This window comes from Meriones unguiculatus, chromosome 6 (genome assembly GCF_030254825.1).
Source record: "Meriones unguiculatus strain TT.TT164.6M chromosome 6, Bangor_MerUng_6.1, whole genome shotgun sequence".
Classification (NCBI taxonomy): domain Eukaryota; kingdom Metazoa; phylum Chordata; class Mammalia; order Rodentia; family Muridae; genus Meriones; species Meriones unguiculatus.
The window spans coordinates 108,522,489-108,547,659 of record NC_083354.1 but is presented as its reverse complement, the minus strand read 5'-3'; the positions used below and the strand labels follow the sequence as shown (position 1 = coordinate 108,547,659).

The 25,171-nt window shown below is 42.8% G+C and overlaps 1 protein-coding gene across 2 annotated transcripts in view; it reads right to left on the bottom strand.

The window, feature by feature from the left end:
- Positions 1-19: 19 nt before the first annotated feature.
- Sbspon (somatomedin B and thrombospondin type 1 domain containing) overlaps positions 20-25,171 on the bottom strand; it is a 35,678-nt gene continuing 10,526 nt past the window's right edge. For both annotated transcript variants that reach the window (XM_021627007.2, XM_060385827.1), the window contains 4 exons: positions 22,218-22,412; positions 10,893-10,983; positions 9,552-9,728; positions 20-6,989 (listed from right to left, as the gene is read on the bottom strand). In XM_021627007.2, coding sequence (XP_021482682.2) covers positions 6,872-6,989; positions 9,552-9,728; positions 10,893-10,983; positions 22,218-22,412 — 581 coding nt within the window. In that variant the 3' untranslated portion in view covers positions 20-6,871. The remainder of the gene's footprint in view (positions 6,990-9,551; positions 9,729-10,892; positions 10,984-22,217; positions 22,413-25,171) is intronic.

The window sequence follows — 25,171 nt, the reverse complement described above, 5'->3', positions numbered from 1 at the left end:
CAGTCACCGTGTTTACTCAGTTTGCTGATGATTAGTTCAAAATAGACATAAAAGTTAACCTCACTCTAAACATAATTCATAAATCACCAAATCTAAATTGCCATTATTTTACCTAGTGCTCTAAAAATTTCACAACTAAATAGCATCCTATGATGAGTAATTTTGGGGAAAATTTATCTGTTATCAACTTGGAATTTTGAATAGGAAGTAGGTTTCATGTATGTTTAACACTTTTAGTCCTAGGGAGCAGAACTCTGAAACTTTGACAACATCACATGCTATACATGTGCAAAGCACAGCAGGAGCCTAAAAGTAAGACCATAGGTCAGCTTCCCCAAGCCTCTTAAAACTCCCATTGGTTCATGCCTATAAGACTCCGGAATGACAAGGCCCATTTTGAGTCTGCCAGTCTTCCTTATCACAACTCCCTCACATGATGATGCATCCAGCTCCTACGTGACTCTTCACCTCCCTTTACTCCTTGGCCTTATTCGATTAATTCTTCCTTTATTTCTTTATTAATTGTGTAAATTGGTATTAATAATGTATGCAGGGAAATAATATGGCGGCAGTTTTCCTTAACCAGCTAGTTCCCCAATAATTCACACAGAGAGACTATGATTATTATTAAGCTGTAGGCACTATGCTGGGCAGATTCTGTTCTATTCTAATCCTACTGCCTTTAAAACCCATATAAATGCTTGCCAATCTGATGACTCCCGAGTAGCTTCTGCTCCACCAGTCTGTCCTCAGGGCACAGTTCCCTTGACCATGTGTTCCTAGTCCATTCTATCCAGTGGCAAGCACTTCCTCCAGCTCTTCCTCTCTCTTTTCCCCCTTCCTCTCCTCCCTCAGCCTTTCTCTCTGTCTCCCTCTCTATCCCTCTCGCTCATCGTGGTCCCCATCTCACCCCATGCTGGGAAACCTAAGGTCCATGCTCCACCTACTTCTCTTCTGCCCAATCACAGCCTTCAGCAACTTTATTAACCAATTACTTTGAATTGGGTAGAGTAAAGTTTACACAACAAAGACTGGTGTACATGAGGATGTACTCATCTCAACTGCAACAAGATCTTGGTGGCCAGTAATCAGCGTTGGAATACATAGCACTAGACCAAACCCCAACATAATTAAGTATTTGGTGCTTTACATATAGCTTGATTCTAAAACAAAACTACCCAGAAACCAAAATGTTTGCTCTCCTTATAACCTGATTGCTTAGGAGGCTGACACAATGTACTACAATGGCCTCAAATACCTCAGAAAACAAACAAGGGATAGAGAGGTGGATCAATAGTTAGAAGCACTAGCTTTTTTTCCCAGAGGACCCAGATTCAATTTCCAGGACCCATATGGTGGCTAACTACCATCTGTAACTCCAGTTCAAAGGGATCTGACCATCTTCTGATGTTTGTGGCCACTGCACACACTTGGTAAAGACAAACATACAGGCTAAACAACTGTACATATAGAATAAAATAAATCTTTTTAGTTAAAAAAAAAATGGAGCTGGAGAGATGGCTCAGGGGTTAAAAACATACTGTTCTTGCAGAAGACCTGAGTTCAATTCCCAGCCCCCACATCCAGCAGCTTAAAACCTCCTGTAACTCCAGCTGTAAGGGGTCTGTTGCCTCTGGCTTCTGCTGCCACCTGCGCTCACATGTACATAAACATACAGATTGCAATTAAAAATTGAAAGTAAAAGGTTTAAAACAAACCTGTTATGATCATGTATTTCTTAAAGTAGATCCCAGAGTTATGGTTAAGTCACTCAAATGTAATGTGTCATAAGGTTCTCTGTAGTCAAGACAGGCCTTGAACTTGTTATCCTTCTGCCTCAGATTTCCCAGTAGCTGGAATTAAATGTCTCTTCCCAGCCCATGTCACAAAGCTGATAAAATTCAGGAAAAGCATTCTGATGTTGCTATAGTTTCAGTCTGAAATGTCCCCAGAAGGCTCATGTGTTTGAACTCTTGATCTCCAGCTGGGGATGATGGTTTGGGAGGTTATGAAATTGTTAGAAGGTAGAGCCTCGCTGGACAAAGTGTGTTACTAATAGCAGGATTTGAGATTTTATAGCCTGACTTAGCCCTCCCCACCATCATTCTTATTCTATATGCCAAAACCCTTCCTCACTTAAACTGCTTCCAGTCATGTACTTGGTCACAGCAAAGAGAAGAGTGATATATTTTGACTGAATTTTCCCCACAGGTTCATATTTTCAATGCTTAGTTCCCCAGAAGACAGTGGTATCTGGGAGGGGTAGATATTTGGAAGTGAGGCTTAACTGGAGGAAAGAACCAGGCTCCTGGGACTGAGCCTTTGAAGGTTATAGCTGATTCCTGGCCCCTCCCTCCCTCTGCTCCCGGTTCCTTCAGTTGAGCAGCCTCTGACACACAGTCGTCGGCAGGATGCTCTGCCTTCCCACAGGCCCAGGATCTATAGACTCAAGGGCTTGAGATTTCAAAAACCCTGAGTCAACACAATTCTTCTCTATTAGTTGTCTTAGGTGTTTGTGATGGGAACAGAAAAATGAGACCAATACAACTAGCAAGGTAAGTTGTATATTCTCCTTTGCTCATCACCTCATTCTTGGTAGCTCAAAATCATGCTGTATTGAGCTTGTGCCATGTTTTGATATTTTTATTTGCAGTTTCTTTCTGAAGCTTAGTAATGCACCTTGACAATTTTAAATTAGAATTGCTCCCCGTGGCTTACTGTAAAGATCCCTTCCACCAACTTTCAGTGTTCCCTACTTGTGGCTCTTCTCAACACTTCTCACTTTTTTTCTCAGGTATTTTAATATTTCTTTTTAAAAATATGCTTGTGTTTCTTTGCTATTTTTTCTAATTGACCTCTCACCATAGAAACAAGTTGTTAGTTCTCTTGCACACTGCTCCAGCCCCAACTGCCATCCTCACACACACACACACCCGCCTGCACTCCTCACCACACCTGTGTGTTGCCGTTGTTCAGAATTTGTCATGTCTATGCTAATAGCCATGATTTTCATTAGTTTGTATAATGATGGAAAATAATGTTTATATCATTGTAATTCTGTAGCTGTTTACACATAAATTTCATAGTTTCTACGTATCTGCAATTTCCACATCTCCAGTTCTGCTAGTCAAACTGAAAATTTCCAAACTTGTTACCATGGGATGGGCCTTCTGTCACTGCATTGCCGCCTTGTCCTGCCTTCAGGTAGTCAGGTTCTTCCCCTATGGCTAGCTTGGTCTGAGCTTTCTCTCTGCCCTGCGATTGATTTGTCTCTCCTGAGCATGCTCCCTATTCTCTGGGTAGTCTTTGGTTTACAGTCCTTTTCTGTCTAGGTGAACCACCAACCCCTCCCCAGCCCTCCCAGAAAGGAAGCACAGAGTAGATTCCCATGCTTTACCTGTCTAAAACATACCGTTGTTTTTTCCTTGTATGTGGTGAATAATTCATTAGATATAGAACTTCAGTTTGAAAAACATTTCCTTTTTGAATTCAGCTCCAAATGTTGCATTATAAATTGTCACAAACTGTTCTAATTACTGGTCGTATACACATGAACCAGATTTTTATGTCAAGAATACTTTGGGTTCTTCTGTGTTTTGATGTTCTTGGCTTCCGTTTTGTGTCTGGTGTAATAATCTCCTTGAAGAAAATTAATGAGCCAGGCCATCAGTGGGCCTTAAAGAACTCTCATTATACTCTGATGATGGATCTCTCTGATCCTCTGGCTTCCTTATGTTTCTGTCTTCTAATTCCTGTCTCTTTAAAAATTCCCTCTGTGAAGAAGAGGAACCTTTTAGTAAACAAGTGCTTCTCAAGCATGTCAGAAAGGCTGAGCCTTGCCTTCAGGCGTAATCAGTGACAGCTGGAACAGAAAGCTGTTCAAATTTGTTTTCTCTCAGAGCTAAGAGGTTTTGTTCTATAAGGTTTTAAATACTTGCTGAGCTGAACAGAGTCTGCCTCCTCAAGGAACTTTGTTTCTCTCTAAGTGACCTAGCTTTCTCTCAGCAAGCAAGGGATCTTCAGAAAGTCAGTCTACACTGAGAGAGACCTGCCTTTCAGAAGAAAGGTCCCATTGCTGGTTTCATCTGCTTTAAATGACATAGAATGAAGTTCCTTCTACCTCAATCAGCTCTTGTTGATCCGTCAATAAATTTTGATCTTCAGAACAGGAGCTCCAATTGCTGGAGTGCTTTCTTAGCATGCATAATGTCCTAGGCTCACTCTTCAGTACCAAAAACTAGAGTAATGGTGCACACCTGTGATCCTAGCACCCAAGAGATGGAGGCGGAGAAATCAGAAACTCAAGGCTGTCCTCAACTAAACAGTGTGTTTGGGGCCAGTTTGAATTACATGAGACCTTGTCTCAGGGAAAAAAAGATATATTTAAAGTCAGTGAGTTGAGACTGCCTCCTTCTCACCTGAGTTATCCACTTAATTTATTTGGGAAGGAAGAGAAGTGAGCTACTCTCTCACCTAAAAGTTGCTTGCCTCTTCCAATACAATTAACTGTTGCTTATGTCTCAGAGTGCCCAGCCAAACATCCTGAACTGCAGGTGGTTGTGAGCCATCCCCATGGGTGCTGGGAACCAACTCTGGTCCTCTGTAAGAGTAATGAGCATACTTTTAACTGCTGAGCCATCTCTCCAGCCCCCAAATTCAAGATTTATTGAAATTAATTTTCCATTAAAACACCTTTAGCAGTTAAATGAAAATATAATCAGAAATATTATCCGAGACATTTGCCACCCCTTTAAGCTTGCTGTTGGCCTTTTGTTGTTACGTGATGTCCCCCCCAAAAGAAATGTACTTCAGTTAACTATATTAAATTATGTAATTCAATTCAGATCAAAGGAAATATGCCATTTAAATATTGCTTCAACTCTTCAAATAAAATATTGTCAGTTTATAACCTGCTTCAAAATAAAACAGGGTTGAGGTCCTGTAATGGAGTCTTAGGCACACTCATGATGATCTTCACTGAAGTAAAGTCCCATATGAGGAAGTGGGGCCAGGCTCCAGAACAGTTTGCCATCCTCAGTCTGTGAGCATCTTCCAACCAGTGTAAAACCAATATTTGATTGCCCATGTATGCGATCGTAACATTTGCAGGAAAATCCGTGCCTCCTACCTACATCTGTGCCTCTCCATCTCACCCCAAACATGAGCTGTAGAAAGAAAACTAGTAAGCAAACTCCAACTAAAAGTGAAGACAGACATTAAAAGACTGTCTTATTCTGCTTCAGGCACTAAACTTTGGAAACTATCTTAGATATGAATGATGATAGACTGCTTGTAATTAAAGCATTTAACACATTCATTTGTGCCAAATTTTCTTAAAATTTTAACACTGAGGAATGCCTATTGATCTAGCATCGATATTTGATCTTTTCAGCTAACCAAAGAAAATTTCTTCTTTAAAAATGTTTTTTAGCCAAGTAATAGGAGAGGATACCTCAGAGGGCATCTGAAAGACTCTACCTAACAGTATATCAAAGCAGATGCTGAAACTCATAACCAAACTTTCGGCAGAGTGCAGGGAATGATATGAAAGAAGGGGGAGTTAGTATGATCTAGAGGGGACAGGAGCCCCACAAGAACCAAATATATCAGGGCACAGAGGTCTTCTATGAGACTGTTTCTCCAACCAAGGACCATGTATGGATATAACCTAAAACCCCTGCTCGGATGTAGCCCATGGTAGCTCAGTACCCAAGTGGGTTCCCTAGTAAGAGGGACAATAATTATTTCTGACATGAACTCATGACTGGCTCATTGAGCTTCCCCTCCTCCCCAACCCCCCCAAGGGAGGAGCAGCCTTGCTAGGCCACAGATAAGTATATTGCAGCCAGGCCTGAAGATACCTGATAAGCTAGGGTCAGAGGGAAGGGGAGGAGGACCTCCCCTAGAAGTGGACTTGGAAGGGGGCAGGGAGGAGATGAGGGAGGGAGGGTGGGAGTGGGAGGGAAAGAGGGAGGTGGCTACGGCTGGGATACAAGTGAATGACCTGTGATTAAAATAAAAAAAATAATAATAATAAAATGTTTTTTAGCATGGGTATTTGGCTTTTCATTACAAAACACCTACTGAAATTTTAACAACTTTCCCTGTAGAAAATTATTTGTGATAGTTTACTTGAAATTAGTTCAGAACTTTTAAGGTAATATATAGGAATTTTATGTGTGTAAGTTCATCCATATATTTGAGTGAGAAGCTTTAAGAATAGGTGGTGCATGCCTTGAATTCCAGCACTCAAGGGGCAGAGGTACACAGATCTCTTAAGTTTGAGGCCAGCCTGGTCTATAGAGCAAGTTCCAGGACAAGAAAGGCTCACAGAGAAACCCTGTTTCAGTCCCACCCCCTGAAGAATAGAGACAAAGAAGAGCAGTGCATGTGCATGGTGGCACACACCTTCAGTCCCAGCATGCAAGAGGCAGAGGCAGTGGGATAGCTATGAATTAGAGGCCAGCCTGGTCTACATAGGGAGTTCCAAGCTACATGGTGAGACTCTGACTTTAAAAGAGAGAATGAGAAAGAATACATAAATGCCCTTAAGCAACAATTTATCCCAACCCGGAGCCCACGGTCCTGACTCTGGTACAAACAGACATGTATTTGTGTGGCCAAATGTAAGGTCAAGGTCAGAGGCCATACGAGCTTTCAGAATGAGGGGATCCATAACTCAGTAAAAATAAAATGGAGAGACTGTGATCCTTGAGAATTAGCCCAAAGTTTTCTTTCTCAATGACAAAGTGTGGCAGTGGTAAGTACCCAGGGATTGGTGCAGTGTTTGGAGGCTTCTGAAGCATTGAATGCAGCTTAGCAACACTTGGCCCACTCTCAAGCATGCTGTATAGAGTAGCTCCAAGGTGCTCTATATAAAAATGAAGCGGTGCACATCTGGACAAGAGCACTGTTCTACTCGACGCACTTTTCTCCAAGTTCCCTGACATCGAGGGTTGCCAATGGCTTGCCAGCGAAGAGTCTGATTTCTGAAACGATATTGTAGAAATGTAGGTTATACTAAGAGCAAGCCAAAGGAAATTCTAATCGACATGATTATAACTTTTTTTAAAGTTATGTATTTTTAATTTGTGTAAATTATTATCTTGCCCACACACATATAAGTGTACTGTATGCATGCCTGGTGACCATGGCATCAAAGAGGGTTCTTGATCCCCTGGAACTGGATGGTTAGCCTCTATGTGAATGCAGGGAACTCAGTCATGCAAGTGCTCTTAACTGCTTAGCCATCTCTCTAGCCTTAATGTGTTGTTTGTTGTTTGTAAAGATAATGTGCTGGCGGGTGTTTTGTCAAATCGACACAAGCTAAAGCCGTTCAGGAAGAGGGAGCCACAATTGAGAAAATGATCTCACCAGACTGGCCAGTGGGCAAGCCTGTGGTATATTTTTTTTAAATTAATGCTTCATGTAAGAGGAGTCCAGCTCACTGTGGGTGGTGTCATCCCTAGGTTGGTGGTCCTGGGTGCTGTAAAAAGCTAAGTAAGCTGTGAGAGGCAAATAATAAGCAGCACTCCTCCATGGCCTCTGCTCCAGTTCCTGCCTCCAGGTTCCTGCCCCCAGGTTCCTGCCCTGACTTCCCTTAGTGATAGACTTAGAAGATTAAATAAACTCTTTGGTTCCCAAGTTGCTTTTGATCATGGTGTTTTATTACCACAATAGAACCATAAGCCATGTGGGGATCACACACTTTCAAAGTACATTCAAGTCAGTTTTTTAAATTATTTATTTTTTATTTTATGTACATGAGTATTTTGCCCACATGTAGCCTGTGGGTGCCAGAACAGGGCATCAGATCCCTCTGGAACTGGAGTCACAGGTGGATGTGAGCTGCCATGTGGGTGCTGGGAATCAAACCCGGATTCTCTGGAAAAGCATCCAGTGCTCTTAACCACAGAGCCATCTCTACTCCCCATCCACTTTTTATACTCACAAAGAAGATGTGTTGTTCTTGGGTTCTGTCAGTGTAAGTTCCCAATTGATCCCTACACAAGAACAGTCAGGCCCATGGCCTTTCGTGTCCGTCTCTCAGGTGAACATAGATGCTACATACAGGACAGTGGTGTTTGTGTATGATTAAGTCAGGAGGGTCTAAGCAAAAGACCACTTTCATTTTATTCCAACTCTTTGATTTCATAATGAAAAATGGAAGAAGTATAAAGAGAGCAAAGCCAGAGAATTAAAAATATTATTCATTAAGTCACTCATAGTAACCAGGGTTTAAGTGCTTTCTTTATTGGGTACAAATTGAATTATAAATTCATTTAAAGTCAAAATAGAGATGAGGTATTCAGAAAAACATTAAATCCAAATATTAGGTTTCATTTGATATGAATTCCTTACCCACTTTATTGCGCATGTGGTGAACTCAGTAGAGACCACTAGGCACAAGTGACTAATAAACGAGAACCAAATTATTAAATATTAAAACATGATGGGAATAATGATTAACTGGAAAGGCCAGTATTTTACTTTTAATCTGTTTTTACCAGTTATACCCGACGTGTTGAAAACCATTATGTGTGTGTGTGACGAAACTGGTCTTTGTCCATAGCTGCAGGGGTTCCTTCTCCTGGCTCTAAGTGGCATCAGTAAGTCCAACTGAAAGTGAGTGCAGGATTGGGAGAGGCTTGCATGGAGACACAAGGTCTGCATCGCTGCTCCTGGGAAACCCATCTGACAGCCTTGGAAGCTGAGAACTGAACCGGGGTCCTCTGCAACGGCAGCATACACTCTTAACTGCTGAGCCAGCTCTCCAGCCCCTACTTCTATGCTCCTAAGAGTTGAAAGAAGCCAGGTGTGGTCGCTTATGTTTGTAATCCCAGTATTTATGATGCTGACTCTGGAGGACTGCCATGAGTTCCTGGCTACCCTGACCTACATAGTGAGTCCCAGGCTTTCCTTGGCTAGAGTAGGTCCCTGTCTCAAACAGAAACAAAGAGTTAAAGAGGAACCAAAAGAATACACTGAAATCATACAACACATGAAAATCATACAAAACTTATATTTGGTGTTCACAGATAAAGTTTCATTAGAACAAAAGTTTAAATAGTAGCAATAGCTGATTTCATGGTTCAAAGTATAGTAGTTATGACAAAGGACATATTGGATGAAAAGCCAAAAATAACTGCTCTGTGACATTTTATAGGAAAAGTTTTTAGGTCCTAACCTAAGAGATTATTAAAACTCTAGTGCACTTGGTCCTAAGAAGTGGGACCAAGGATGTACATAGTCTAAGTCTCCAACCCACGAGATTCAGATTCAAGTGTTCTATAGTATGTTTGGAATGATCAGGTTTTTGGTAGTCTTTGGTGAGCTTAATCTAAAACTAATCCCAATAACCAAACTGGCCTGTGTATTTCTGGTCCAGAGAGCCTCTGAACCCCAGAGTGAGAATGAAAACTCTGGATTTGGGGCCCTGGACAGGTTCTCCTTGCTGCCCGCATTGATATGCTACATACTGCTCAGCATTCTGGGACATAAAGGACAGATCCTCGGGTAAGCAGAAAACTGGGTCAGTTGTCCTTTCTTACCCATCAGAGTCCAGACCATCTCCAGAACAACGCAAGCTCACGGAGTTCATAGCTGGAGGCTGACAGTCCACACACACGGTGTACCCCTCTCGGAGATAGTGCATCCATCGGGTCAGAGGACGGTTGTCCAGACCACAGTGAGGAGTCAGGGACTCTGTCTTGAACTCTATACAGTATCTGGAGCAATCGAAGTCAAGAAGTCACTTAACTATACTCAGAAGTGGCCCAATACTGTAAGAAGTCTTAAGGAGCCATGTCAAGCCCACATGCTCAATATTACTACTTTTTGAGGCAAGGTTTCACTGTGTAACCCAAGTTGACCTAGTAGAAATCCTCTTGCCTCAGTCTCCTAAGTGCTGGCATTACAAATGTCCCATAGTGGGCATATGTACATGTATGCATACACACACACACACACACACACACACATACATACATGAGATACCTCAGGTTGGCCTCAAACTCAACAGTGTATCTGGGGATGGCCTTGAACTCCTCCTGATCCTCTTAACTCCACCCCACCTCAAATGCAAGGATTGCAAGCGTTTACCACCTTGATCAACTAAATATTATAATTTTTGAGAATAAAAAGAACTCACTGCTAGTAAACAGCCTGCAGATCTGAACATGTGGTTGCTAGGTCTCCCTTATCTGATGGAGTGAACTCAGGTGAGCGTGGAGGAGCCTACCAGCCTATGCATTAAGTGTCAATGAGAAGCCCGCTGAATAGAAGCACACAACTTTCAAGTTCACAAAACAGTTCATGAAGAACTCTCAGAAACTGTTGGGCATGGTGGTGTTCTCCTTTAATGCCAACACTCAGGAGACAGGGTCAGGCAGATCTCTGAGAGTTAAAAGCCAGCTTGCTCTACATAGTGTGCTCCCAAACAGCCAGATACTTGGTGAGATCCTGTCTCAAAAGACTCTCAGAGGAAGAAGCATTCATGCACTTATTCACTCACACCACCTCAAAGATAAGCCCTGGAGACACACAACCAAATCACCATAAAACCAGCGAGCAGACAAGTATTTTCCAAACTCACAGTGAACTCATGCTTTGCCCAAACAAGCAAAAGAAAACAAAGTCAAAACGAATTCACTCTCTTTGAAAGACTAGGAAATCCAGGAATGGTAACACACATCCTTTGTCCCAGCACTCCAGAGGCAGGTGAATCGCTCAGCTTGAGGCTACTCACTCCATAGAGTGAGTTCCAGAACAGCCAGGGTGACTACAGAGAAGCCCTGTCTTGAAGAACCAAAAGAGATAGGGGAAGAGAGAGAGTGGAAGAACAAAAAGAAAGAAAAGGAAACCGTAACAGTAAATTAAAAGCTACAAATTACCTGGCATCCTGGGTGTGTGTAGACCACTGTGGAGATGCGGCTTGTATTGCTCTCTTCTTGTTGAATGCAGAGCTAGTTATAAAGGCAGGAACTAGAAAAGGGAGAAGGACACTGTATTCGTGCAGCCAAAGTACTCAATAAGGTTTCCCAAACAGAGACTGTCTGAGGTCTCTGTTTCCAAATCCAAAGATCTGAATGGCCCAGCCTCAAGTGAGACTGCTGTAGCATCTTCTGGAGCAAACTCAATCAGTGTTTATATGAATCTGGACAGCCATAGAGGGAGTCAAAGACCTCTCCAGGTGTGGAAGGGTAAAGGAAGAGGAGGGGCCAAAAAGAAAAAGACAGAAAAATAAAATAAAGAGGGGGCAACGAAAGGAGATCGGCAATGGAGATTATAGCATGAGAAAGAGAAAGAAAGAAGAAATAGAGAAGAGAGGAAAGGGCAGTGATAAACGAAGCTCAAAAATAGACAAAAGAGAAAGACCAAAGAAAGAAAAAGGAAAGGAGAAGAAAAAATATTAGAGGAAATGAGAAAAAAATAAAGGAAGCAAGGGAAAAAAATACAGGTTTTCCCAAGCTTCTTGGCAACCAGAGCCTGGAGAAAGATTCCTGTGGCTCCTTTTTTTATCCTGTACAAAGGAGAGGAGCCAGGAATACTACCTTCCTCTTCTCTCTTCCTTTACCTGTTCTTTGTGTCTTGTTCAGTCCTAAAGTCAGGTGAAATATCTATTGACAAGCTTCTTGAGTCCATGCTGCTGTCAACCCAAGACTTGTTCATCACTGTACTCCTAGCACACTCATCCACTTAATAAATGGTTGCCCAGTGAATGAGTGGGGCAGTGAGAAAAGGAAGAGGTGGGATTGCCACCAGACCCAGGCCCTACTTCCTCTGGTCTTCTGTAGTGGTCTCCTAGTATCTCTAGGTTTGTTTTAGGGCCTCTAAAACATACCAGAATCCTTGGGCGTTGTAAGTCCTTTTTTAAAAAAAAATGCAATTAACTTAAGCACCTCCTCTGTTACTTTTTAAGTGCCAGGGATCAAACTTAGGATGTCACACATGCTAAGCACACACCTTATATCCTCAGCTCTACCTATATACTTTAAGGTCTAGAATACCTACACTACCCAATACAGCACCATTGTTATTGCTTAGCTTCCTAAACTGTGGACTCAGAAACCAGATGGAATCCCTATAACTGAATGTGGAGGTTGTGAAAATTTGGCAAGAGTGAAATGTTTCTAGATGTTCAATGACAAAAAACAAAAACAAAAACACAACTCAAACTCAGATGCCCAATGAATGTGAGATGTTTCTGGCAGTGCATATCCACGCTGAATCACGTGACTCCACTGCAGCCTTGATTCTGAAAATGTACACTTTGTACTGTGAGGTGCCATAGTATCAGGAAACTCTGGCCCAAGCACTGGCTCTGACCCTATTTCCTGAAATATTATGGTTTGCCATGTTTTTAATGTAGATGCAAGGTTTTCTACTCCTACTGAAATATAATGGATCACTTATGGTAAACAAAGATTTGAAGTTTTCGTAGAAGTATTAACTTAGTATATCTTCATCTAGTGTTGTGTTAGAATGGTTGAATTTAAAAATTTCTCTTTGACAATTTTCAATTTCATATGGAAAAACAAACAAACAAACAAACAAACAAAAAACAGAATTGCTAAAACAATCCTGTACAACAAAAGATCATCTGGAGGTATCTTCATCCCTAATCTCAAGCCGTATTACAGAGCAATAATAATAAAAACTGCATGGTACTGGCATAGAAACAGAATGGTGAATCAATGAAAGCAAATAGAAGACCCAGAAATAAACCCACACACCTACGGATACTAAAGTCCAAGTGGATCAAAAACCTCAACATAAAACCAGACACAGTAAACCTGTTAGAAGAAAAATTGGGGAAGAGCCTTGAATTCATTGGCACAGGAGACAACTTCCTGAACAGAACACCAACAGCACAGGCTCTAAGAGTAACAATCAATAAATGGGACCTCGGGAATCTGAAAACTTCTGTAAAGCAAAGGACACTGTCATCAGAAAAAAAGAAAAAAAAAAAAAGACAGCCTACAGATTGGGAATGGATCTTCACCAACCTTATATCTGACAGAAGGCTAATATCCAAAATATATAAAGAGCTAAAGAAGTTAAACAGCAACAAATCAAGCAATCCAATTAAAAAATGGGGTACAGAGCTAAACAGAATTCTCAATAGAGGAATTAAAGTAATGCTTAAAGAAGAGAAACACTTAAAGAAATGCTCAATGTCCTTAGTCATAAGGTAAATGCAAATCAAAACATCCCTGAGATTTTTACCTTACACCTACCAGAATGGCTAAGATCAAAAACTCGAGTGATAACACATGCTGGAGAGGATGTGGAAAAAGGGGAACCCTCCTCCATTGCTGGTGGGAATGTGAACTTGTACAACCACTTTGGAAATCAATCTGGCACTTTCTCAGACAATTAGGAATAGCACTTCCTGAAGATCCAGCTATACCACTCCTAGGCATATATCCAAAATATGCTCAAGTACACAACAAGGATGTGTGCTCAATCATGTTCATAGCAGCTTTATTTGGAATAGCCAGAAACTGGAAACAATCCAGATGTCCCTCAACTGAGGAATGGATACAGAAATTGTGGTACTTTTACACAATGGAATACTACTCAGCAATTAAAAACAAGGAAATCATGAAATTTGCAGCAAATGGTGGGAACTAGAAAAGATCATCTTAAGTGAGGTATCCCAGAATCAGAAAGACACACATGGTATATACTCACTTATAAGTGGATATTAGACATATAGGATAAACATACTAAAATCTGTACACCTAAAGAAGCTAAGCAAGGAGGACCCTGGGTAAGATGATCAATCCTCACTCAGAAAGGCAAATGGGATGGACATCAGGGAACAGGGCAGGAGTCTACCACAGAGGGCCTTTGAAAGACTCTTCTCAGAAAGGTATCAAAGCAAATGCTGAGACTCATAGTCAAACTTTGGGGCAGAGTGCAGGGAATCTTATGAAAGAAGGGGGAAATAGAAAGACCTGGAAGGGATAGGAGCTCCACAAGGAGAGCAACAGAACAAAAAATTCTGGGCACAGGGATCTTTCCTGACACTAATACTTCAACCAAGGACCATGCATGGAGATAACCTAGAACCCCTGCACAGATGTAGCCCATAGCAGCTCAGTCTCTACATGGGTACCCCAGTAAGGGGAACAGGGACTGTCTTTGACATGAACTCAGTGACTGGCTCTTTGATCACCTCCACCTGAGGGGGAGGTAGCCTTGCCAGGCCACAGAGGAAGACAATGCAGCCAGTACTGATGAGACCTGATAAGCTAGGGTCACAGGTCAGTCCCCTATCAGTGGACTTGGGGAGGGACAGGAGAAGAGATGAGGGAGAGAGGATGGGATTAGGAGGGGATGAGGGAGGGGGCTACAGCTAGAATACAAAGTGAATAAACTGTAATTTATAAAAAATAAATTTTAATAAGAATATATGAATAAAAATATGATGTTTTCCTACTGCAGAAAATTAAATAAAGATATTCATTGCCTTTGGCTCAACATTTTTAAAAAATGCTATTTGAGTTGCTGGATTGAATTTCCTTTAAAAAATAAAAAGTCATTCAACGATTTGGGCTTAGAATTAGGACAAATTTTCCAACAATTTCTGAAATGGCCCTAACCATCCTTCTGCTGTTTTGTACAGTATGTTTATGTGAAGCTCTGTGTTCAACATTAATGATTATAAAGTCCAAAGTCAATCAACTCTGAAAAATATCAAAGATGTTTTGTGTCCTGTGTATCAAATGCTCAACCAAGACTTAATTTAAAATGAGGAAGCACACTTACATTTTGTATATTTGCTTTCATCTTTAGTAAGTGGTAAAATTATATGTAGAATCATTTTAAAATAAGTTGTTTTATGATTTATTATCAGTGAACGTTTTTTTACTTATTAACTTGTTTGTTTGTGGGAGGGGTTTTGAGGCAGGGCTTCTCTGTGTAGCCCTAGATGTCCTGGAACTCACTCTGTATATACCAGGCTGGCCTTGAAGTCAGAGATCCACACGTCTCTGCCTCCCAAGTGCTGGGATTACAGATTTGCACCATCATTCCTGGCAGTAAACGTTTTATTTATTTACTTCTCTTGTATACTTATTCACTTGGGATGAAGTAAAATTTTGGAGGGTGAAAGGGAGTCATACGTAGAAAAGCTGGAGACGTCCTGGTTGAGAGAATAGTATCAAGGGGAAGTAGTCTGGGTGGTAGATGGCTCAGATGGTAACGTGCTTGCACCTGCCTGGCATGGGGACCTGGTTCCGCACCTAGCAACCACATTAAAAAAGAAAATCCAGGCATGGCAGCAGTTCCTAGAGAATCCTAGCACTGGGGGGAAAGGACAGGAGGGTCCCTGGGTTCTTTATCCAACCAGTGCAGTTAAATCAGTGAGCCCCAGGCTCAATGAGACACCCTATCTCAAAAAATATGGTGGAGAGAGAGTGAGGAAGCCAACCAACATCAACCTCTGACCTCTGACACAGCATGGAGGCTGTATGTATTTGGTACAGACAGTTTTCCTCCATGTATTTCCAACCCTACTTGGGTGAGTGCACAGATTGTATGGACAGGGCCTCTCAACAGCCCCTCCTGCCTTTTGCTGCAGAAATTGGACAATTTAGATAAGGGCAAAGACAAGCTAATGTTAGGTTTTCAAATGTGAAAATCATTCACTGGAGCAAACTGGTGTGAGGGTACTAACTTATAAAAAAAAGTGAATAAATTGTAATAAATGAAAAAAATTTAAATTAAAAAAAAAAAGAGGCTTCATACTACATGTTGATTTTCCCAGCACTTGACTGCCACAAGATGGCAGGCCTTAATTCTCTTTCAGATTTTCTTTCCTTTTCCCTTTATTTCTCTCTTCCCCTTCTCTCTCTCTGTCTCTCTCTTCAGTTTTAAGAGAAGCAACTCTTTATTTACATGTTTCTCAGACAAAACCAGTGGAGTTGTGTCCCGGGAGGATTAATCAAGGACCAAATCCCTTATCTTTATCCAGCTCCTCAGACTCTCCTTGGCATCAAGTCTGGCTGGGGTAGCAGCTACAAGGGCAGCAGCTGGAAATGCAGATGTATCATCCTAGAAGTCCTTGACCTTTCCAAATACAGGCAAAGCCAGGACCAGCATGTGTTTATGTTGCTCATGCATGAGGAGAGAGACAACATCAGACATCAGTCCTCAGGTGCTATCTACCTGAGACAGAGTCTCTGATGAGGCTGGCTGGTCACTGTGGCCCCTGATCTCTAGAGATTACCTGACTCCATCTTCTCAGCACCAGAACAGTAAGCACAGACACCATGCCTGGCTTTCACCTTCTGGTCTTTAGCACTTACTCTCCAGGAGCTGGGAATATAGGTGAGTTAGTAGAGTATTCTCTTAATGTGAGGCCCTGAGTTCTATCCCCAGCACTATGGGGGCAGGGGGAGGACATCCATGATGGTATCACTCAGGAGACAGATGTATGAGGATCAGAGGTTCAAGACCAGCCTGAACTGCAGGAGATCCCATATTCAAGTTTAGTTCCCGTGTTGACAGTCTGTGGTGTGATGTTTATATTGTCACTTGTTTCTTTGTTTCTTTGGGGACAGAGTCTTGGTATATAGCCCAGGCTGGTCTTGAACTCCAGACTTCTTGCCTGAGCCTTAACATGCCCTGGCATACGGCACATCTTAAAAGCAAGCCGGTTCCCCAGGATCCCGTCTGCTCCCACCCCAGTGGCTGAGGGGTTTTGACACAGGACATCCCTCCCCACACATGAGTCTTCAGCACCCAGACTAGGAGCCAGATGGCCTGCAGCGCTTTGAACCAAAGCCACTCTTTAATAATAACCCACGAGTTTAATTTTCATATCTGAGGGTTGTAAATAATTTAAAGGTTATTTTTGCCTTCGGTCCCACCTCTGCTTCTGTGTGGAGGCACATAGCTGGTGCCTCAGGACACAATCTCTCCATAAATGATGGTTCCCCACTCCTTTCCCCTTGCTGGCAGCAATATTCAAATGAAACATGGTCTTTGTTCGAAAGCCATTTGCCAACTTTTTGGCAACCTATGAACCCACCATTGTTCACTTTTACAGCAAGTTTCACTTCTTAAAAACCTCGGCACTGCGCATATTTCCTTTGAACATGAAAGTAAATGAAATTTGCTTTCAGAATTTCATAAGCCCTCTGACACAGGGCATGCCACAAAAACAGACTTAGGACCTCTGCCCCGTACGTACATTACAGAGGAAAATAAAAGGGAAATTTGGCAGATAGCCCCTACCTGGAAACACAGTCTATATTAATGCTCATTGGTCTTTTGTGGAGAGGAAAATGCACATAAACCTCAGTAATGTGCAACAGTTATGGGTTTTTATTTGTTTTTAAGATGAAATATAAGCATATATGTTAAGTTAAATGAGAAAAGCTCATTAAGAAGAGAATACCCTTGTTCACTGGCCTCACGGGGTTTTTATATTTTGACTTGGTCACCAGAGTCTGTAATCCTAATTTTAATGATGACAATATGGAGGGGAAAGTAGTGCAGAATTTGTAGCCACAGGCTCCCAGTTTTAGTTCTGCTAGCCCTGCACGATCAGTTGCCTCGAAGAACTCCAGTGTCTTTATGGGCAAGCCAAGGATAATGACCTTGTCCTATTCCCTGTGGAAAACAGAATAAGGTGCGTCCACACCCTTGAGATCTCTAAGTCCTATTCTCCAGAATGTGTGAATGTGTGATGTTACATGGCAAAGAGGGATTAAACATACAGATGGAATCTAAATTGTTAGTCAGTTGAACTTGAAAATGAAAGGTTTTCCATCTTCTAGATAGGTTCCAGGTAATCAGCTAGGGACCTTTAAAAGATCTGGTGGGACTGGGTGGGGTGTGACTTCAAGAAGAAAGGCAAAGGTAGATGTAATGTTAGCTGCGATGATGGTCGAGACCATGAGACAAAGAACAGAGTTATTCTCCACAAGATGAAAAAATAAGGGGGAGAGATGGTTTAGCCTCTAAAGGCTAGTCCCACAAATGTAAAAGGTAAAAAAGGTCAAAAACAGACTGAACCCTCACGTCCCAGGAAGGACGCCACCCCACTTGTGCCTCAGCCTTTGTCATACCCCTTTATCATATTTTGTCATACCCCTGACCTATAGAACTGTAAGATAATAAATATGTATTGTTTAGCACATTAAAGTGGTGGCAACTTAACTTTCTGAGATATTAAGTGAATCTACGGCCACACCATTGCTGTTTTTCCCCACTAGGACCTGCTTTCCTAAGAGCAAATCTCTTCATTTTACCAACATTTTGCCCTCCTTCGTAAAGAAAAAAAACTGAGAATCACCCAGTTCATAATCCTGGTTCCGTTACGATTAGATATGTTTCTTCTTCTGGATCTCTTTTCACTCCTGTTTTGCTATGAGCAGCAGGGGAGGCCTGTCATTGGGGCAGCAGTCACACTAGGCTCAGGGAGAAATAATCATGCAGCTCCAGAGGGCCTGCTCTCTGGAAGCAATCATAGGGCAGCATTCAGACTCCGTCCAGGCCTTTGCAGGAACCCAGCAGGCCCAGCGAGATGGTTGCTGTGTGACTATTGGGTTTTGGCGGCTCTTGTGACCTAGAGTCTACCTAGCGGGAAGAGCATCGTTCATAGCATTTGGCTGCTATAAGGGTTTCTTCAACACCCAGGTCATTGCGCACCACTTCCCAGTCCTGGGTCTCTCTCACCTGAAAGACAGTGCGGCCAAGGAAGTCAAGACAAAGATACGGAACGCAAGCTGTGAGCACCAGAAAGTGTGTGAGGATTACACCCAGAGGACAGTGTGTCCCCAGGAAAACATGGTTCAGGCTCAGGGCCCTGGGCGTGTCTTTTCTGTCTGGGGATGCTTACTCTCTGTCCAGCAGCTCCAGAGCGTCCTCCTAACGTCCTCATCCACATGGTCCCAAATCTCACAGCTCCCTCCATAACACCCTGCTAAGGATTTGGTGCAACCATCTTTTTCTCTTGCTTTGTGAAGCTGCTGGTGACCTTGGTTAACACGCGTGTAGACTCTGTGTTCACACAGCCTTCCTACATGCACAAGTAACAACCTCCTAGCTTGCAAAGAAGAGGGAAATCTTCACATTTTCAGTCCTGACTTTGGTCCTCAAGGTTACACCATCCCCAACCCCCCCACCCCCCGCCCAGGGGATGAGCTGTAGTGTTGACACCAGTCACAGGCTTGCTGGGAAACACAGAGGCCTTTGAACATTCCGCGGCAGCGGCTCCTAACACGAGGTCCTGGACGGGGAGTATCTGGACCACTTTGGAACTTATTAGAAATAAAAGTTTCTGAGGCCTGGCCCAGACCCACAGGGTCCTTTGCCATCACAAGTCTGATCACAGCGGCCCCTGCCGAAAACACCTCCATGGCTTTCCACCGCCCTTCAGAAAAAGACAAGAATCTGAAAATAGAGTCCTCTCTAGTTCAGAAGCTTGCTGGCACCAACCCCCAAATTTTCCATATCCAGTTTTGTTTTTTGTTTTTGTTTTTGTTTAATAGCCAAATAAGGGCTTAGGGGATAACCCAGTCAGTAAAGTGCTTGAGGACTTGAGTTTGGTCCCCAGAAACCATGTGGAAGCTGCCAGACATGGTTGGGGGCGGGGTAGGGGGTGGGGAAAAGTCTGCACCTGGAATCCCAATACTGGGGAAGCAGAGAGGCAGACCCCTGGGACTCAATGGCTAGCCAACCTAGTCTAATTTGGGCAGTTCCGGGCCAGTGAGAGATCTTGTTGAAAAAAGCACGCATGTACACACAAATACATACATGCGCACGCATGTGTATCCTTAAACAATCACACAGGCAGCTTTTTAATCATTTAGCCTGCTGGCTGGCTTGACTGCCTGTGGCATTGCACCCAGTGTCCACTGGGTGTCACTGCTGAGACAGCCTCACACTGTAGACTCCAGGCTGCCACCGCCCTGCAAGCCTTCCTCATCCAGAGGCACCTCACAGTGTTGGAGAGTGACATCACTAAGATCAGTCTCCTGGCCTCTCTACCTTGGGAGTCACTGAGCACTCCTCCGCCTCCAGAACAAGGTACTCCAGGCTTTCCCTGTCGTGTACCCTGCTCAAGCACTGTCCATTGGCGTATGTCTTTCACCAACCGTCCACAACTGACCATCAGGTTTAAGCAGGCTGGCCCCTCTCTGAGAAGCTCAGGATTTCTTGGGCTCATTTCAAAAAACAAAACTCCTGTCCCTCAAGAGTGAAGGGAATTACCGCATCATTCCTGCTTACAGATCTTCGTAATGACTAATCCATTTGTTTCAGCTGAACAAATTACCACAGATATAAATATCTAGGTTTAATTTCCTGGGGTCGTCTGACGATTATGTCTCTTCCCACTAAACTGCAATCTCCAAGAGTCTGGGCCTCACACCGCCTTTTCTCCCCACCATAACCCTAGCACACATCCCATGTCTGGCACCAAACTGACTTTCAGCAAATAAATACTTACTTGTATATGGAAAAAAGAAAGAATGAACGAAATTGCTTGATAAAGATCACATTGATGTAAAATTTTCCAGGTTTTTATAAAAAACATATGGTGTTTTCCAACCAGGAAGGTCATCGTTTTGCCCCCATTGGATTCAGTCCAGATCAACAGCACATCAGTGCTGGCCTCTGTTTACTTCCCCGTGAGATTCATAGTTTCTAGTGCATTACTTCCTCCATTCCTTCATTAGCCACACCGCATCAGATCCCTCTTTTTTATTTTTCCTTTTTTAATTTTTTTTAATTATTATTTGAAATGGCCTCCGATCATGTTGTCTAAGGCAACCTCGAACTCTTCGAGGTAATGATCTCTACTTTCTGCCCTGGAGTAGCTTGGATTACACCTGCCCACCACCGCACCCAGACAGAAAAGCCTTCTCAGCTGATGTGCAAATCTGACCACTTCAGCCCCAGTCCAGTCAGCCTGAAAGGAGAGATGAGTGTTTCCAAAAGATCATGTTACCATCGTTTAGAAAGGTATCACTTTTCTTCTGCTTTTCATAATTTGCAGCGTGTAAATTAAAAGTCCTGCTTAATCACAAATTGTGAAGCTAAAGTTATAAGAGAGCTATAAAATGAAAACCCCTTACAAAGTGAATAAAATGTAATTAATAAAATAAAATAAAAAACTACCAATAGCAAATGGGCACATGAACTGAATAAACAATTTTCAAGAAAAATAAAAGAACACAAGTGGCCAATAAAAACAAAACAAAGCCCTCTAATGTGTTAGCCCCACTTGCCCAAAGACAGATAACTTCCTGGAATGCTGAGAGCCATTCATATACGGTAACAAGCCACGTGTGTTCACTTCAGTAAACAAGGTTGGTTGCCCCAACTGCACAGGACGTATTTGAGGATAGGTAAGTGCCAGGTATGTAGTCAGGGATGTATGTAACCTTGCGGGTTTTGCCTTTCTAAGTACCTAACTAACATAATCCAGGGCCATTCTCCAGGAATCCCGGGTAGAGATCTGTCCAGTGTCCATCTTCTTGGTCAGCGTTTTAAAAAGCTTGCTTCAGATTTGGCTCAGAAAGTGTGGCGGTGGTTTTATTCTCACCCAGAGGGACTAGCAAAATCGCCAGGGGAGTGAAATGGCTACCCTGGATAGAGGACTGCTATCCTGTGTGAACTATCATCATCCTGTCTAACGGTCCCCGTCACCAGCTGGGGTGGTTTACTGAACGCTGAATGCACACGTGTGGATGCTGGAGTGAAAACCACATGCGTGCATCATGTGGGTGCTGGAGTGAAATCCGTATGCATGCATGTGAGTACTGAAGAGAAAGAAAGGCATAAGTGTGCGTGTGAGTGCTGGAGTGACATGGGCACGCATGTGAGTGCTGGACTGTCGCTAGTGGTAGAGCACTTATTTAGTATGTGAGTTTAGTGCCCAGTAAGAAGGGAAAGGGCCAGTTGATGGCATACTCATGTGGTTTATTGAGTCCATGCAAAATGGAAAGGACCATTCCCTTGCACGCACGCACGCACGCACACACGCACCCGAGGGAAGCTAGGGAAGGAGGCATTGTGCAGCTGGCTAGCCCTTTAGTAAGCATTTCCTGAACTTCCTATCTACTTTGGGCAGACTTGTCCATCCCACCTCCTCCACTTCATGGAACTTTCCCTGCGCTGCCCATGACCTTTCCGGAAGTGGCCAAAAAAAAAATCATCAAAAGCAACAAAGGTAGCAACTGTGAAAACATCGGTACCGAAGGAGTGCCCGCAGTCCTGGCCCTGCGATGAGGAGTACTCCAGGCAGCCGGCTCTCTCTTCCAGGGGCGGGCAGGGTGCCCCTCCATTCATTGGCTCCTGCTGCACTGAGCGCCTGCGCACACGCGTGGTGGGCTGGCAGTGACCCGCACAGCCACTCCACGGACTCCATTCTCCCACAAAGCAAGGGCGAGCTGCAAGACAGAACAACACGCTCACCTGAGTAAACCCACACCACCTGCCAGATTGTTCCTGCCCACAGGAACAGCAGAGTCTAACTGTGTAAACTTCATAAACTTTGCCGTGACCTGTATTGTGGAAACACAGCAGGTCTCGGAGACGTGAATTCCACCCACCCTGTTGGTTACACTGATAAGCAGGCACTTCTGAGGAGATCCTGAACCCTGAGGGTTGGTCAGGGACATATATCCAGGTAAATTTCTACAGGATACTTCCTTACGCTCCTGGGATTACAGACAATTTTTCTTTTTTTCTGGTCCTTGGTGGTAACTTTTATCCCAGCCCCTGATCCTAACATGATTTTCTTTCCAGATTATATTTTCACTTGTACATATTTATGGAAGATGTTGTGCTGTTTCAATGCACATAGGGGATGGAGAGATGGCTCAGTGGTTAAGGGCATTGGCTGCTCTTCCAGAGGACACAGGTTCAGTTCTCAATATACAGGTACAATGTGCAATGATCAGATTAGTCGTTGGTAAATCAATTTTCTTAAACATTGAACATTTCCTGTATGTGGAACTAATAGCCATTTTGGAATATAGGATTGTTGACCTCCAGCTGTGCTGCAGAACGTGGGGTGTTAGTTCTCGTAACTACATCACTATATCTGGTAGCTGCCCTTCTTCCATTCCTTCTTCCTCCCTTCCCAGAACATTACTAACAGTAAATACATTCACTGTAGAAAACAGGGAAAATAATTATAAAAACAAAAAAGGTATCTTAACCACCCATAATCCCAATATTTACTGATCAATCCTTGTAGAAAGTATGTTAACACATGGGACACAATAGTAATAAAAATAGACACATAGATCTGTGGAATAGAATAGAGGACCCTTATATAAGTCCATGTAATGACAGCCACCTGATTTTTGACAGAGAAAGCAGAATGACACACTGGGGGAAAGACAACTGTCAAGGTCCAAAAGCTCCTCCCCTAAAATGGCAGTGCTGGTAACAGTGTCCTAACAGACAGACTCTCAGCCATGACCTTCCCCCCAAAAGCCAACAACCTCTGGCAAGGGCATCTAGTACTGGATCAATTCAGAAAGCATGCATCAGCTCAGACCCCAACCCTGCTGACTATCTTATAAAATCTGCGTGATTTTCCACCATTTCGCTCTTCAAGTGAGTCTGGGAAATTGGACATCTCCTTACAGAAGAATGCAACTGGATCTTAATATCTCTCAGTCTGCACAAAAACCAATTCCAAGTGGATCAAAGATCTCAGTGTTGGCCCTGAATTTCTGAAACTGCTATAAGATAAAATAATGAGCATGCCCAAAAATATGGGCACCGACAAGGACTTTCTGAATAGGACTCCAGGAAACAAGGCCAAAACTTGACAAAGTGAGATCTCACAAAACTTAGAGGCTTCTGTACTGCAAAAGAAACTGTTAATGGAGTGAAGAGAGAGCATACAAAATAGAAGACAATCTTTGCCAACTATACATATAACAGAATTGGTGCCTAGAATACACAGAGAGCAAGATATACAAATAACAGGATTACAAAATGGCCAATGCGCTGTCTGCCATCAGCAGTGGCCAGAAAGGGTAAGAGACAAACTTTTTTTTTTTATTAACCAGTTTTCCTCTGCATTTCTATCTCCTTTCCCCCATTTGGTTTACCTTTGCATCTCACCTCCCCAATTAAATAAATGCTACGGATGGATCTTGGGCAAAATAAATAAACAAACAAACAAATAAATAAATGATAGGTGGTTTTTGAAACTGAAGAGTTCTCAAAAAAAGCACAGTTGGATAACAAATGCTTTTCAAAGTGCTCAACATCCTTAGCCATCGGGGAAATGCAAATTAAAGCTACTTTGAGATTTCATCATACTCCAGAGAGAATGGCCATTATCAAGAAAACAAATGACGGTAAATGTTGGAAAGGATGTGGGAGACTGGCGACCCTTATTCAGTGTTGTAACTAAAGTGGAAACTGGCACAGCCGCCATGGAAATCAGTGTGGAGGTTCTTCAAAAATCTAAAAATAAAACTGCAGGTTACTCAGCTACACCACTCATGGGCTGGTCACCAGCTTCTAAGCAAGACCACAACCTCTACCTGGGCCTCTTTGGTTTGTTTTGTGTTTTGCTTTCTTTTGTTCTGTTTTGTTTTGTTTTATTTTGTTTTGTTGAGACAGGGTCTCTCTACTTAGCTCTGGCTGTCCTGGAACTTACTTTGCAGTCCAAGCTGGCCTCGAACTCATAGAAATCTGCTTGCCTCTGCCTCCCAAGTGCTGGGATTAAACTCATGTGTCACCACACCCATAACCAGTGAAGGCTCTGGCATCCAGTCGTTATAGATGCATCCCTGAACTAGATGCCAAAATGTTGTTTTCTATAAAGCAGGACCCTGTTGCCCTCACATTCAAGCCCATAGTGCTTTTTACGTGCAATCCCTTGGACTTTTGAGAACTTCTGATAATTCATACACAAAAAGGTCTTTGTTCCCCTGCATACTCTAGTTGAGAAGTCATGATTTCGGGAGGACATATTTGATAACATACACCTTATCCTTGCTATGAAAAGTGTATGCACAATCCAAAGTTCAAAAAAAAATTAAAGTATTTTAAAGCATATTCCATTTGCTATCTAAAAACCCATTGGTATCACACACATGTCAGCTACCTTCAGGCACAAGACCAACCATGTTGCTCTTCATGCCCATCCCCACCACAGAAACACCCTTTGGGAAAACAG